Source organism: Salmo salar, chromosome 14 (assembly GCF_965601325.2).
Source record: "Salmo salar chromosome 14, fSalSal1, whole genome shotgun sequence".
NCBI lineage: Eukaryota > Metazoa > Chordata > Actinopteri > Salmoniformes > Salmonidae > Salmo > Salmo salar.
Genome location: NC_138304.1, coordinates 85,056,982 through 85,071,890, shown reverse-complemented (window position 1 = coordinate 85,071,890; position 14,909 = coordinate 85,056,982). Strand labels below are relative to the sequence as shown.

The 14,909-nt window shown below is 45.8% G+C and overlaps 1 protein-coding gene across 2 annotated transcripts in view; it reads right to left on the bottom strand.

Moving 5' to 3' along the window:
- The window catches only part of LOC106570343 (adenylate cyclase type 2), a 94,403-nt gene that overhangs the window by 23,088 nt on the left and 56,406 nt on the right, over positions 1-14,909 (bottom strand). Inside the window, exons 10-18 of one of the 2 annotated variants that reach the window (XM_014142541.3) lie at positions 14,587-14,763; positions 14,438-14,478; positions 13,133-13,213; positions 12,549-12,618; positions 12,226-12,323; positions 9,448-9,532; positions 5,500-5,640; positions 5,123-5,239; positions 626-810 (exon numbers count right to left, since the gene is read on the bottom strand). In XM_014142541.3, coding sequence (XP_013998016.1) covers positions 626-810; positions 5,123-5,239; positions 5,500-5,640; positions 9,448-9,532; positions 12,226-12,323; positions 12,549-12,618; positions 13,133-13,213; positions 14,438-14,478; positions 14,587-14,763 — 995 coding nt within the window. The remainder of the gene's footprint in view (positions 1-625; positions 811-5,122; positions 5,240-5,499; positions 5,641-9,447; positions 9,533-12,225; positions 12,324-12,548; positions 12,619-13,132; positions 13,214-14,437; positions 14,479-14,586; positions 14,764-14,909) is intronic. The other variant, XM_014142542.3, reaches the window with a different exon arrangement.

Genomic DNA, 14,909 nt, shown 5'->3' with positions numbered 1-14,909 from the left:
CTGAAAAAGTTGGTGGCTCTAGACAACATGTTAGACTGTAGTTTTTATCTGCTGCAGAGTATTATGTTCTTCTGTCAACTTGGCCGTTGGGAACAAAATAACGCGATAGGATTTTATGCAGAAAATACGTTGCCAGGACAAGGCTATGTATGTTTATACACATAGAAGTCAGTGATTTATGTTTAGTATAGATTAATGAGGCAATACAAAATATGACTAAAAAGAAAAGGCATTTAGTTGACAAAAATGTCCCACTGTTTTTGTAATTTTGACAATAACTAGACTAAATCATTATTGAAATTATATTTCTGTTGAAATGACAGACTAGACTATTTAAATCTAAAAAAGAGTGCCAAAATTAACACTGGTGTGCTTGCTCATCTCTCTACCCTACACACTTCCAAAGCCATTCCCTAAAGGCTGTGTGTCTCTGGCTTCTACCCTATGTTTAACACCAGGGTTTTCATAAAAGGAACGCTGTCTCTCTAACCTGTTCTCTCTCCGTGTGTGTGTGTGTGTGTGTGTGTGTGTGTGTGTGTGTGTGTGTGTGTGTGTGTGTGTGTGTGTGTGTGTGTGTGTGTGTGTGTGTGTGTGTGTGTGTGTGTGTGTGTGTGTGTGTGTGTACCTGTCCAGTGTCTGTGTGCTGTAGAGTGCAGTACTGTATCCGTCCAGCAGGGGCGCATGTGTCTGGAGGATGATGATGTTGTAGATCACCATGGCAACTAACATTACAACCATCTTCAGCTCATAGTTGATCCTCAGGAACACAGAACACGACACCAGACCCAGGATACAACAGTAGATAAAATACTACAGAGAGAGAGAGACAGAGAGAGAGGATATGGGAGGGGGGAGAGAGAAGAGAGAAGAGAGGGAGAAAGAGGAGGGGGAAAGAAGGATAAGTGAAGTCGATAAAAAACTCTCAGAGAGATGTTATATTTCATCTTTTGAGATGATATAGAAAGATGGAGAGAGTCAAACTGCAGACTATACTCCACTTAATGAATAGCAAGCCATAACAACAGTTCCTCACAAAAATGTCCAGTCAACATCTTTCCCTCAAAACTATAATGAACATCGTATATCGTGGCCTATAAAAAGGGAATATTGCTCTTTATGTGCTCAGTATCAAGTCACTGAATGGTCTTTGGCTAGGGAGTATTATGGTCCGTTAGGGGAGAGCTGGGCCAACACAGGGCAATGGGAGGGTAGGTAGGTAGGGAGGGAGGGAGGGAGGTAGGGAGGGAGGTAGGTAGGTAGGTAGGTAGGTAGGTAGGGAGGTAGGGAGGTAGGGAGGTAGGTAGGGAGGGAGGGAGGGAGGGAGGGAGGGAGGTAGGTAGGGAGGGAGGGAGGTATGAAGGTAGGGAGGGAGGTAGGGAGGTAGGGAGGGAGGTAGGTAGGTAGGGAGGGAGGTAGGGAGGTAGGTAGGGAGGTAGGTAGGGAGGTAGGGGGGTAGGGTGTAGGGAGGTAGGGAGGGAGGTAGGTAGGAAGGTAGGGAAGGAGGTAGGGAGGGAGGTAGGGAGGAACAGCAATTAGGAGGGAAAGAAAGAAAGGAAGAAAGGAAGACTAACTGAGCCTGTGGAGAGCAGTGAATCAGGACTAGCTATTACTGACTGGCTTATAGAGGCCGCTATGCAGTAGGGTAAACACCATTACATTTAGAAGATAGGAGACATGGGTCTGGGCTATTAGCAAAGAGAGGTGTGTATGTGAAAAGAAAAGAGAGAAAAAAGAAAGAAATAGTACCAGGAGATAATAGATAATAGAGGGAATTGGCTCCCAGTCAAGACTAATGGCAAAGAGAGGTGTGTGTGAATGAAAGCTTAGCCTGAACTAGAAGTGGGAGCCACATTAAATCAGATTGTGGGCTGTGAATGGCTACAGGGTCACATGTATCAGACATGTGAAAAGTAGAAAACCACAATTATTCAAAATAAATGGGTCTATAAGAACGTCTATTTAGAAAACGGGGATAAGATTGAGGTGTTGGACACTATGGAGGAGGGTAATGATGTGTAAAATATTATTGTTAACTATTGATACATTTGTACACAGAATATGAAAAATAAGAAGGAAAACTGTGTCTGAAAGATGGTACAATGGGCTGGATTGGTTCATACATTTTTGTCAGTTGGTTTATGAGTTCCTTGAGGCGTAAAACATCAGTAATAAGCTAATCGAGCCCTAGTCACCAAGGCTGCTCTCTGGTGCTGATAACAAACACTATGTCAATACTCAATCTCAGGAGGACAGAGTTTTTGTTTCTAACAGACAGAGATCATCTTGCCTCAGACATAGCTAGGAGCGAGTGAATATGTGTGAAGTGTGTAAAGCAAGGTTGGAAGCCTAGGGCTGTCGTGCGACAAATTCAAATGCAATTGAGAGAAAAACACAGTTGCAACAGCACACCAGATGCAAGCCAACCTCCCATGAACTTCAACTACTTTGGACTCCTGAGATGAAGGAGAGGAGACAAGGAGAGGAGACAAGGAGAGGAACGTTTATTGATAGACAATGTTAACGAACATTACTTTTGTGGCCCTGGTTAAAGAAATGTGATTGTTGACTTAAAATACTGCACAAAGGAGTGATGTAAAATGAATGTTCTGTTTTGAACTAATAAAAACAGAAAGATAGTGATGAACACTATAACTTCATGAAATACAGTACACTACAGAACCATGGAATCAAGCAGGTTTTTCACCTGAAGTATTTGAAATATTTGAAACCCAGGTCTGACCCAAAGTAGATGTCAGCAGCGTAGGCAGTTAGAATATCCCACTGGGTACAGACGTCAATTTAACGTCTATTCCACGTTGGTTCAACATCACTTAATTGAACTGACATGGAAACAATGTTGATTCAACCAGTGTGTGCCCAGCAGGATGCTTCAATGCGGTTATATTCGCTTATTGGGAGTGTGGCTTTCAGTTATTTTGGCCATTCATCTTATGAGAGTGAACGCCATCTGCATGCCGTTCCAGTTCTTCTGAATGCCGTTCCAGTTCTTCTGAATGCCGTTCCAGTTCTTCTGAATGCCGTTCCAGTTCTTCTGAATGCTGTTCCAGTTCTTCTGTATGCCGTTCCAGTTCTTCTGAATGCCGTTCCAGTTCTTCTGAATGCCGTTCCAGTTCTTCTGAATGCCGTTCCAGTTCTTCTGAATGCTGTTCCAGTTCTTCTGTATGCCGTTCCAGTTCTTCTGAATGCCGTTCCAGTTCTTCTACCCTATAATGCCGGCTCTGATGCTCAACGGATGTGGCAGGGCTTGAAAACTATCACAGATTACAAAGGGAAACCCAGCCGTGAGCTGCCCAGTGATGCGAGCCTAGTAGATGAGCTAAATGCCTTCTACACTCGCTTCGAGGCAAGCAACACTGAACCAGCTGTTTCGGATGACTATGTGATCTTGCTCTCTGTAGCCAATGTGAGTAAGCCCTTTAAACAGGTTAACATTCGCAAGGCTGTGGGGCCAGACGGAATACCAGGACGCATACTCAGAGCATGCGCTGACCAGCTGGCAAGTGTCTTCACTGACCTTTTCAACCTATTCCTGACCCTGTAATAGCAACTTGTTTCAAGCAGACCACCATAGTCCTAGTGCCCAAGAACGCCAAAGTGGCCTGTCTAAATGACTTTAGACCCGTAGTACTCACATCTATAGCCATGAAATGCTTTGAAAGGCTGGTCATGTCTCACATCAACGCCATCATCCCAGACACACTGGAACCACACTTCTCATACTGCCCCAACAGATCCACAGACGAGGCAATCGCTATTGCACTGCCCTCACCCATTTGAACAAGAATTGACTAATTGACTACCGCTGAGCATTCAACACCATAGTCCTTCCCAAGCTCCTTCCAAGCTCATCACCAAGCTCAGGACCCTGGGACTGAACACCTCCCTCTGCAAATGGATCCTGGACATCCTGATGGGCCTCCCCCAGGTGGTGATGGTAGGCAACAACACATCCACCACACTGACCATCAACACGCACAGGGGCCGCTCTGGGATGTGTGCTTAGTCCCTTTCTGTACTCCCTGTTCACCCACGACTGCCTCGCCTCTCCTGAATCCAACACCATCATCATTAAGTTTGTTGACGACACAACAGTGGTAGGACTGATCACTGATGACGAAGCAGCCAATAGGGAGGAGCCAATAGGAAGCAGTGTGGTGCCAGGACAAAAACCTCTCCCTTTGTCAGCAAGACAAAGGAGCTGATTGTGGACCACAGGAAATGGAGGGGTGAGCACGCCCCCCATGGGGCTTTAGAGGAGCGGGTCGAAGGAATTGACATGGTCCACACACACCCACACAGTTGTGAAAAGTGTACAACAGCGCCTCTTTCCCCTCAGGAGGCTGAACAGATTTGGCATGGGCCCTAAGATCCTCAAAACATTCTGCAGCTGCACCATTGAGAGCATCTTGAGTGGCCGCATCACCACTTGGTACAGCAACTGCAAGGCACCAGACCGCAGGGCACTACAGAGGGCGGTGAGTACGTCCCAGTACATCACTGGGTCCTAGCTCACTGCCATCCAGGACTTCTATACCAGTTGATGTCGGAGGAAGGCCTCCAGCTATCCAAGCCATAGACTGTTCTCTCTGCTACTGCACAGCAAGCTGTACCAGTGTCTGGAAACAACAGAACCCTGAACAGCTTCTACCCTCAAGCCAAAAGACTGCTAAACAAGGCTGCTAAACAAGGCTGCTAAATAACCAATCAAATGGCTACCCGGACTAACTGCATTGATCATTTGTTTAACTAATTCTCCTGCACAGAATCTATGCACACACACGGGACACTACCGACACACTCACACATACTTACACCCCAACAAACACACACACATTGCATACGGCCACACACACATAAGACACACACACACACACATTCACACTTTCACACTTTCACACTCACCACATACGCTGCTGCTACTGTCTATTATCTATCCTGTTGCCTAGTCACTTTACCCCTGCCTTTATTTACAGTACATAACTACCTTAATTACCTCGTACCCCTGCACATTGACTTGGTACACCCTGTATATAGCCATGTTATATTTATTTGTTATTGTAATTTGTCATTTTTTTGTGCCTACTCTGGTAGATGTACTCACAGGCAGGTAGAACTTATTCCCATCCGTGAGGTGGGTGAGGCTGTGGGAGCTGAGCATGCTGTCATTGGTCAGGTTCATGGTAGGGGGTGTGGTCAGAAACTCATCTTCCAGGAAGAACTGGAAAGAGGTTTAGAAGAGATGAGGAAGAAAAGGGGAGAAGAGAAGTTATACTGGGCTGTATTCCAGTGTGATCATTTTCAAGGCTGTAATGGCAGTTTTGCCTGCCACATCCTCCGCAGGCACACACACACACACACACACACACACACACACACACACACACACACACACACACACACACACACACACACACACACACACACACACGAACAAGATCAACCAGTAAAACCAGTAAAATCAGTAAATTGGTTCCTCACCATGTTGAAAACTGCCATGACAAGTATAACAGCGGTGGTTGTCATGGTAAGGACCAATCGGAGCCAGGGTTTGTTGGCGATGATGATGCGTGAGGAAGTAGGGAGCCAGGGGAGAGAGCACCACGATCCTTTACCTCCCTGCTGAGAGAGACAGAGGGAGGGAGGGAGGGAGGGAGGGAGGGAGGGAGGGAGGGAGGGAGGGAGGGAGGGAGGGAGGGAGGGAGGGAGGGAGGGAGGGAGGGACAGAGAGACAGAGAGACAGAGAGACAAGCAGGGGGACAGACAAAATTAGATTCAGATCAGAATAGTGAGGAAAGCCTTAAACAGAGAGAGAGAGAAAGAGAGAGAGAGAGAGAGAGAGAGAGAGACAGAGAGAGAGAGTGAGAAAGAGAGAGAGAGAGAGAGAGAGAGAGACAGAGAGAGAGAGTGAGAAAGAGAGCTCTATGGACTGTTCACTCTTGCCGTAGTGCAACGTGAGGAGAAGCCATGAAATGGAAGGCTGTAGGGGACAGAGAACAAACAACGACTGCAGTAACAGATCTTCTGTCTGCATCAATACTCTCCTCACCCCAGAGCAATTTACCTCCATCGATTTCCTCTCTACAACACCTCTTTGACACACCTTGACTCTCAACACACAACTTCCCTTGGCCAGGAAGAGAAAGGACCAGATAACAAAGGTTTATCATTTTGTTTATAATTCGTAATTCATCCATTGAAAACTGTTTGGTTTGTTTGCAGTTCAGAGCACTATACTATACTATACTATACTATACTATACTATACTATACTATACTATACTATACTATACACTATTCTATACTTAAGCCATTAGGCCCGAGGAGGTGTGTTTTATGGCCAATATAACATGGTAAAATGCCGTTTTTACATACGACACAACACAAAGTTCCTGGACACAGCCCTTAGTGTACTGGCCATATACCACAAACCCCGAGGTGAATTATTGCTATTATAAACTGGTTACCAATGTAATTAGAGCAGTAAAAATACATGTTTTTTCATACCTGTGGTAAACAGTCTGATATACCACAGCTGTCAGCCAATCAGCATTCAGGGCTCGACCTCCCAATTTTTTTATATACTATATACTATACAGTACAATACTATACTGTACTATACTATACAATATATACTATACTATACTATACTATACTGTAATTTACTTTACTATACCATGTCCTTCCTTTTCTCTTCACATGGTCACATGGTTTGGGTTGGCTAGGATATACAGAGACATTGTGAGACATCAGGAATCATTTAAGTCTCAAGGTAGAACTCAATGCAGGGCCCAGGGACAGACAGACTGCTGTGTTTTAGACTGTTGGTGTATAATCCCGTGTTCCACAAAATATGACTGTCCTTCAAGCTCAATCACTCCTCCAAGGTCTGGTCTCTGCTTAGAGTCATCAGAGGATGAGAAAGCTGTTAATCGGTTCTTTCTGGTTTGTTAGTCTTTCTCATCTTCATCTGACCCCTCTCTCATCCTCCCTCTGTCTCCCCCTCTCTTTTCCTCCCTCTGTCTACCACTCTCTCTTCCTCCCTCTGTCTACCACTCTCTCTTCCTCCCTCTGTCTACCACTCTCTCTTCCTCCCTCTGTCTACCACTCTCTCATCCTCCCTCTGTCTACCACTCTCTCTTCCTCCCTCTGTCTACCACTCTCTCTTCCTCCCTCTGTCTACCACTCTCTCTTCCTCCCTCTGTCTACCACTCTCTCTTCCTCCCTCTGTCTACCACTCTCTCTTCCTCCCTCTGTCTACCACTCTCTCTTCCTCCCTCTGTCTACCACTCTCTCTTCCTCCCTCTGTCTACCACTCTCTCTTCCTCCCTCTCTCTCCCCCTCTCTTTTCCTCCCTCTGTCTCCCCCTCTCTCTTCCTCCCTCTGTCTACCACTCTCTCTTCCTCCCTCTGTCTACCACTCTCTCTTCCTCCCTCTGTCTCCCCCTCTCTTTTCCTCCCTCTGTCTACCACTCTCTCTTCCTCCCTCTCTCTCCCCCTCTCTCTTCCTCCCTCTGTCTACCACTCTCTCTTCCTCCCTCTGTCTACCACTCTCTCTTCCTCCCTCTGTCTACCACTCTCTCATCCTCCCTCTGTCTACCACTCTCTCATCCTCCCTCTGTCTCCCCCTCTCTCTTCCTCCCTATGTTTCCCCCTCTCTCTTCCTCCCTATGTCTCCCCCTCTCTCTCTCTCCCTCTCTCTCTTCCTCCCTCTGTCACCCCCTCTCTCTTCATCCCTCTCTCCCCCTCTCTCTCTCCTCCCCTCTGTTTCCACCCCTCTATTCCTCTCTCTGTCTCCCCCTCTATATTCCTCCCTCTGTCTCCCCCTACCTCTGTCTCTCCCTCTCTCTTCCTCCCTCTTTCTCCCCCTACCTCTGTCTCCCCCTCTCTCTTCCTCCCTCTGTCTCCCCCTCTCTCTTCCTCCCTCTGTCTCCACCTCTCTTCCTCCCTCTGTCTCCCCCTCTCTCTTCCTCCCTCTGTCTCCACCTCTCTCTTCCTCCCTCTGTCTCCACCTCTCTTCCTCCCTCTGTCTCCTCCTCTCTATTCCTCCCTCTGTCTCCCCCTCTCTCTTCCTCACTCTGTCTCTCCCTCTCTCTTCCTCCCTCTGTCTCTCCCTCTCTCTTCCTCCCTCTGTCTCTCCCTCCCTCTTCCTCCCTCTGTCTCTCCCTCCCTCTGTCTCCCCCTCTCTCTTCCTCCCTCTGTCTCCCCCTCTCTCTTCCTCCCTCTGTCTCTCCCTCTCTCTTCCTCTCTCTGTCTCTCCCCCTCTCTTCCTCTCTCTGTCTCTCCCCCTCTCTTCCTCACTCTGTCTCCCCCTCTCTCTTCCTCACTCTGTCTCCCCCTCTCTCTTCCTCCCTCTGTCTCGCCTTCTCTCTTCCTCCCTCTATCTCCCCCTCTCTTTGTCTCCCCCTCTCTCTTCCTCCCCCTCTCTCTTCCTCCCTCTGTCTCTCCCCCTCTCTTCCTCTCTCTGTCTCTCCCCCTCTCTTCCTCACTCTGTCTCCCCCTCTCTCTTCCTCACTCTGTCTCCCCCTCTCTCTTCCTCACTCTGTCTCTCCCCCTCTCTTCCTCTCTCTGTCTCTCCCCCTCTCTTCCTCACTCTGTCTCTCCCCCTCTCTTCCTCTCTCTGTCTCTCCCCCTCTCTTCCTCACTCTGTCTCCCCCTCTCTCTTCCTCTCTCTGTCTCTCCCCCTCTCTTCCTCTCTCTGTCTCCCCCTCTCTCTTCCTCTCTCTGTCTCTCCCCCTCTCTTCCTCTCTCTGTCTCTCCCCCTCTCTTCCTCACTCTGTCTCCCCCTCTCTCTTCCTCACTCTGTCTCCCCCTCTCTCTTCCTCCCTCTGTCTCGCCTTCTCTCTTCCTCCCTCTATCTCCCCCTCTCTTTGTCTCCCCCTCTCTCTTCCTCCCCCTCTCTCTTCCTCCCTCTGTCTCCCCCTCTCTATTCCTCTCTCTGTCTCCCCCTCTCTATTCCTCTCTGTCTCTCCCCCTCTCTTCCTCTCTCTGTCTCTCCCCCTCTCTATTCCTCTCTCTGTCTCCCCCTCTCTATTCCTCTCTGTCTCTCCCCCTCTCTATTCCTCTCTCTGTCTTCCCCTCGCTCTTCCTCTCTCTGTCTCCCACTCTCTCTTTCTCCCTCTGTCTCCCCCTCGCTCTTCCTCTAGCTTGCTCTTCCTCTCTCTCCTTCTCCATTCTCTTCATCCATATATCTTCCTCCCTCTCTCCCTCTTTTTCTATCTGAATCCTCCCTCTCCCTCTATATCCATCTCTCTCTCCCCCCCTCTCTCACTCTCTCTCCCCCCTCTCTCTCTCCCCCCTCTATCCCCCTCTCTCCCCCTCTCTATCTCTCTCTCTCCCCTCTCTCTCTCCCTCTCAGTCTGTGATTTTCTTCTACACTCACATACAATAGACAGGATTTTAGGGTGTGTGTGTGTGTATGTGTAACTTACCAAGATGTGGCTAGAGAAACATATGACCAGGATCAGACCTAACAGGAGGAAAGACATGCCGAAGGAGATCCCCAACACTGCTGTTCTGTAACACACACACACACACACACACACACACACACACACACACACACACACACACACACACCTTTATTTTATTATTATTTATTTTTGAATTGCATTTTCAAACACACAATCTACCTGCAGTGAAGTCGCTCAGCATTTACATTACATTCAGTCATCCAGCAGACACTCCCATCCAGAGCGACCCACAGGAGCAACCAGGGTCAAGCTCCCTGCCCAAGAGCAAAAGGACAGATCCCCCCCACCCAGTCGAATCGGGGACCCAAACCAGTGACCTCTCGGCCACCGGTCCAAGCTCCTAACCGCCAGGCCACCAAAGCCCCCCCAAAAAGACTCCTCCTCCACTCCCCAACACCGCCCCCGCCGCCCCCCTCCAACCCAACCAAAACCACCACCCACCCGATGCGCCAACAACCAACAAAAAGAACAGAAGAGAAATAAGAGAAAAACAAAGGAAAACAACAGAAAACCACAATGCAAAAACAAAAGACATCAAGGACAACACAAATCAAAACAGCAAGGCCAACAGGATATGTGTGGGACTATTTAAGTGTGTGTGTGTGTGTGTGTGTGTGTGTGTGTGTGTGTGTGTGTGTGTGTGTGTGTGTGTGTGTGTGTGTGTGTGTGTGTGTGTGTGTGTGTGTGTGTGTGGCGCGCGCGTGTGCACGCGTGTGCGCATGTGTGCATTTGAATCCGAGTGTGTGTATGCATGCTTGCGTGACATCAGCTTCAGGCAAACAGGTAATGAATGTAAAAATGTTCCTTTTTAGTGTCAGTTAAACTTATTTTTAAAAAACGTTTATCTTTGACTGTCATTCTACCCCCCGCCCAGCAACTTCAGTCCCACTTGTCTTCAATTCCACATTCCAACCCTCAGCTTCCCTCAGCCCATCCCACCTATCTCTGCTGGCCACCCTCTTCGGATTTCTACACACCATATATCTTTCAACTATGCTGTGATGTTTAACATATAATTTCAATCTATCTAATTGAATAGAATTCACAGATTGCGAGTTGAAGATAAACACTTTTACTAAGAGTATTAGTATATTACTAATTGACTGACCTGGTCTCTCCAGATCTCTAACAGTACTATTTCTAGGGTCAATTTTAGATTAATGTTATGCAATTTAAGCCATTCCTGAACCTGAGACCAGAAACAGGCTACCTGAGGGCAATACCAAAATAAATGGTCTATTGATTCTGTATCCTCACAACAAAATCTACAGAACTGTGATGGTTGTATGCCCCAAATATTCAACACTTCGTTGGTGGCCAGAATTCTGTACAATAATCTTTGCTGAAAAGCACAAAGTCTTGAATCTTTCATAGTTTTATATATCAACTCATACACCCTGTGCCATAGAATCAGTACATCAATGTGTTCCCAGATATTTTGTAATCTGTATGGCACATCTGTCAACATCCTGGTCCTCAAATGAAACTGCCATATTTTCCTATCTATATATTTTTGTTCCTCCGCCAGTTTTGATCCTTTATATTGGGCAGACAGACCAGTTCCCTACCTCCTCCCGCTGCCACCTGCCTCCTCCTTTTGGGGTAATGCTGTAATCAATTGGTTGTAATCTTGGATTGAGCAGACCCTCCCATATAATTCTGATACCTCCATGAAAGACAGAACTCTCCCATTCCATTTTACAAAATCATTTAAAAACAAAACAACCTTCTCAAACATATTTTCCATTAATACAGGTCTTTTATCAACCAGCATGTTTGAGTTCAACCATGATATTTGTTGGAATGTTACACACTGTGTTAACTACCACGAGATGGGTGCTGTACAGAGCAGTAAAATTATAATGTATTTGAATTGGAACTAGTGAACTGCGACCCACTTCCACTAATTACTAAATACTTCTCCCTGTTATACAGTAGGGCAGGCCTGTTATTTCCTAATAGAAGTTAGCCAAGCAGACGGCTGATTTAAGCGTGTTCATAAAAACATGATGTCATGTCTAAATGGAAGAGACGTTAGTCTGAATGCGAAAATATATGATGCTTTTAGTATCTGTCTCTATGGTTCTACCGCTCCTGGCTCCTGTAAACACAGACAATTAACTAAATGATGAAACAGCCCATGGACCTTTTTTCCTTTTTTTTCCTTTCCTTTCATCGTCATCATTATCCTTGTCATCATCAAAGTAATATTCCTCCTCTTTATCATAATAATCATCATCATCATCCTCGACATCTCACCCAGACCTTTTGATTCACATTAAAACTGTCATCAGACGTTATTCATATCTTTTCATCTGTTTTCTTTCTATCCATCATTTTTTCTTCCTTTCTTTCTTTCTTTCTTTCTTTCTCTCCCTCTTAATTGCTGTCTCTTAAGGTGTATCATTTGCAGCTGCTATTAGGGATCTTATTGATGTGAGACTCAATTGATCAAAGATTTATTTAGTCTTGTCACACTGTAATTGCAATGTTCTGGGTTATTATAGAGAAAAGAACACTGACTTCAATGGCTTTTGGCACGACTAGTATTCCAACTATGAGGGCCAACTATAAGACCATACTATGCAGGTTGTATGCTAAGTAGTATCTGAACATTGGTGGGTACCATGAAGGGTAATATGAAAGGTACTGTGAAGAGTACAGATGCACAGGACAAGTACTGTATCCGTACTGTGAAGGGCACTATGAAGTGTACTATGTAGGGTCCAGACTTACTTGGGCAGGACCAGTATCTGCACTATGAAGATGCAGCAGAAGATGAGACAGGCACAGGTGACGTAGTATTTAAAGGCCGGCAGAGTGGTGGCTCGATACTGGGGACATCAACACACACATGGTCAACAGATGGTGGTCAAAACAAACCATTTTTTTACTGTAACTTCACAGTCTAACGCTGAGTACTTTCACGGCAATCATCTTTTGTTATGGAGTCACTGCATGTTTGTCTGGGGCAGCAGTGGGCAAGTGGCACATATGTTATTTTCATTTGTAGTTTATTCTTTATTTGACTGAACAGCAGTGTTGTTGTCCTACAGTACCTCCTTCTCCAGAGTCTTGTTGTGAAAGAACAGTGAGATCCTCTGGATGTCCTCAGACTTCAGCCACTGCCTACAGAGAAGAGAACACAGAGACACTCAGACAGCGGTTCACACAGACACTAGCAATCCATCAGGGACATTAATAAGACACGTTCACCTCAGAACTTCCTCCCTTCCAACCATCATTTCGAAGTATTTGTGAGATGTTTTATTCTCATTACACTTCAAGTTTTTAATAACTATTGTTTCATGTGTTATTGTATGTTGTTTTTTAAGTATTTGCACTCCTGCCTACATAATTGCCCCATGTGGGATAAAGAATGTATTTTCAATTTAATTGAATTTAACGTAAATCCACTTGTCACATAATTGTTGGTGAGGTACTGAACTAAGTGCTTCATACAAATGATTATACAACACACTTTTCACAAGCTCTCAAAGAGTTTTAGTTAATACGGTGGTGAACTCACCTCATCCACCACCAACGTCAAGCACCTACCCAACTCGGTGATGCATCCTTTGTGCCACAAAATGTCTGTCACTGTGCTAGAAATAGAACAAAGCAGGTTTGTAGTCGTACTAACTTCTGGGAGTTGATGCCGTCGATGGTTCTGATCATCCTCTCTTCCAGTTCCTCTTCAAACCGTCTCTTCTGAGATTTAGTCCTGAGGGGATACCGAGCACACAGTACGTTGAGTATGTGGAACATTATTCTATCCTGTGGTGTTGTTGTCTTAAGACATGACTGGTGTAAAGGAAAGATGACTGATCTGTAGAGGTAAAGTCTGGTGGTCTGATGTAAAGGAAAGATGACTGATCTGTAGAGGTAAAGTCTGGTGGTCCGGTGTAAAGGAAAGATGACTGATCTGTTGAGGTAAAGTCTGGTGGTCTGATGTAAAGGAAAGATGACTGATCTGTAGAGGTAAAGTCTGGTGGTCTGATGTAAATGAAAGATGACTGATCTGTAGAGGTAAAGTCTGGTGGTCTGATGTAAAGGAAAGATGACTGATCTGTAGAGGTAAAGTCTGGTGGTCTGATGTAAAGGAAAGATGACTTATCTGTAGAGGTAAAGTCTGGTGGTCTGATGTAAAGGAAAGATGACTGATCTGTAGAGGTAAAGTCTGGTGGTCTGATGTAAATGAAAGATGACTGATCTGTAGAGGTAAAGTCTGGTGGTCTGATGTAAAGGAAAGATGACTGATCTGTAGAGGTAAAGTCTGGTGGTCCGGTGTAAAGGAAAGATGACTGATCTGTTGAGGTAAAGTCTGGTGGTCTGATGTAAAGGAAAGATGACTGATCTGTAGAGGTAAAGTCTGGTGGTCTGATGTAAATGAAAGATGACTGATCTGTAGAGGTAAAGTCTGGTGGTCTGATGTAAAGGAAAGATGACTGATCTGTAGAGGTAAAGTCTGGTGGTCTGATGTATAGGAAAGATGACTTATCTGTAGAGGTAAAGTCTGGTGGTCTGATGTAAAGGAAAGATGACTGATCTGTAGAGGTAAAGTCTGGTGGTCCGGTGTAAAGGAAAGATGACTGATCTGTTGAGGTAAAGTCTGGTGGTCTGATGTAAAGGAAAGATGACTGATCTGTAGAGGTAAAGTCTGGTGGTCTGATGTAAAGGAAAGATGACTGATCTGTAGAGGTAAAGTCTGGTGGTCTGATGTAAAGGAAAGATGACTGATCTGTAGGGGGTAAAGTCTGGTGGTCTGATGTAAAGGAAAGATGACTGATCTGTAGGGGTAAAGTCTGGTGGTCTGATGTAAAGGAAAGATGACTGATCTGTAGGGGGTAAAGTCTGGTGGTCTGATGTAAAGGAAAGATGACTGATCTGTAGGGGTAAAGTCTGGTGGTCTGATGTAAAGGAAAGATGACTGATCTTTAAGTCTCACCTCTCTCTTCTCTGGTAGTGATACTGGCCCATTGGAACATCCTAAAACATACAATCACAGAAGGTGAGTCTGGACTCAAGTCTGTGTTTCTCTGTGTGTGTGTGTGTGTGTGTGTGTGTTTATGTACGTGTGTTTATGTGTGTACTCACCGTAGTGTTTATTTTGCCGTTGTCAGTGGTCATGCTGTCTCGATGGTGCAGGTTAGCAAAAGGTTTCGCCGCCCCCCAGGACTCCAGGTACCGAGTCATTCTGACCGATGCCCTCATCTTCCCTCCTTCCAAAGAGGAACGAGAACGCGCGCACAGGTGAGGGCTCCGCCTCTCAGCCTGGACAACCATTCAGGTTGGAAAGAAGTCAAACTTGTTTCTTTTTATTCTTTAAGATGTATTGCTCAGTTCAAGCAAACAGCTGTTGTAGTATTTTTGCATTATAAACAGTAGTATAGAACCAAGAAATTGGTAGTGTTTCAACT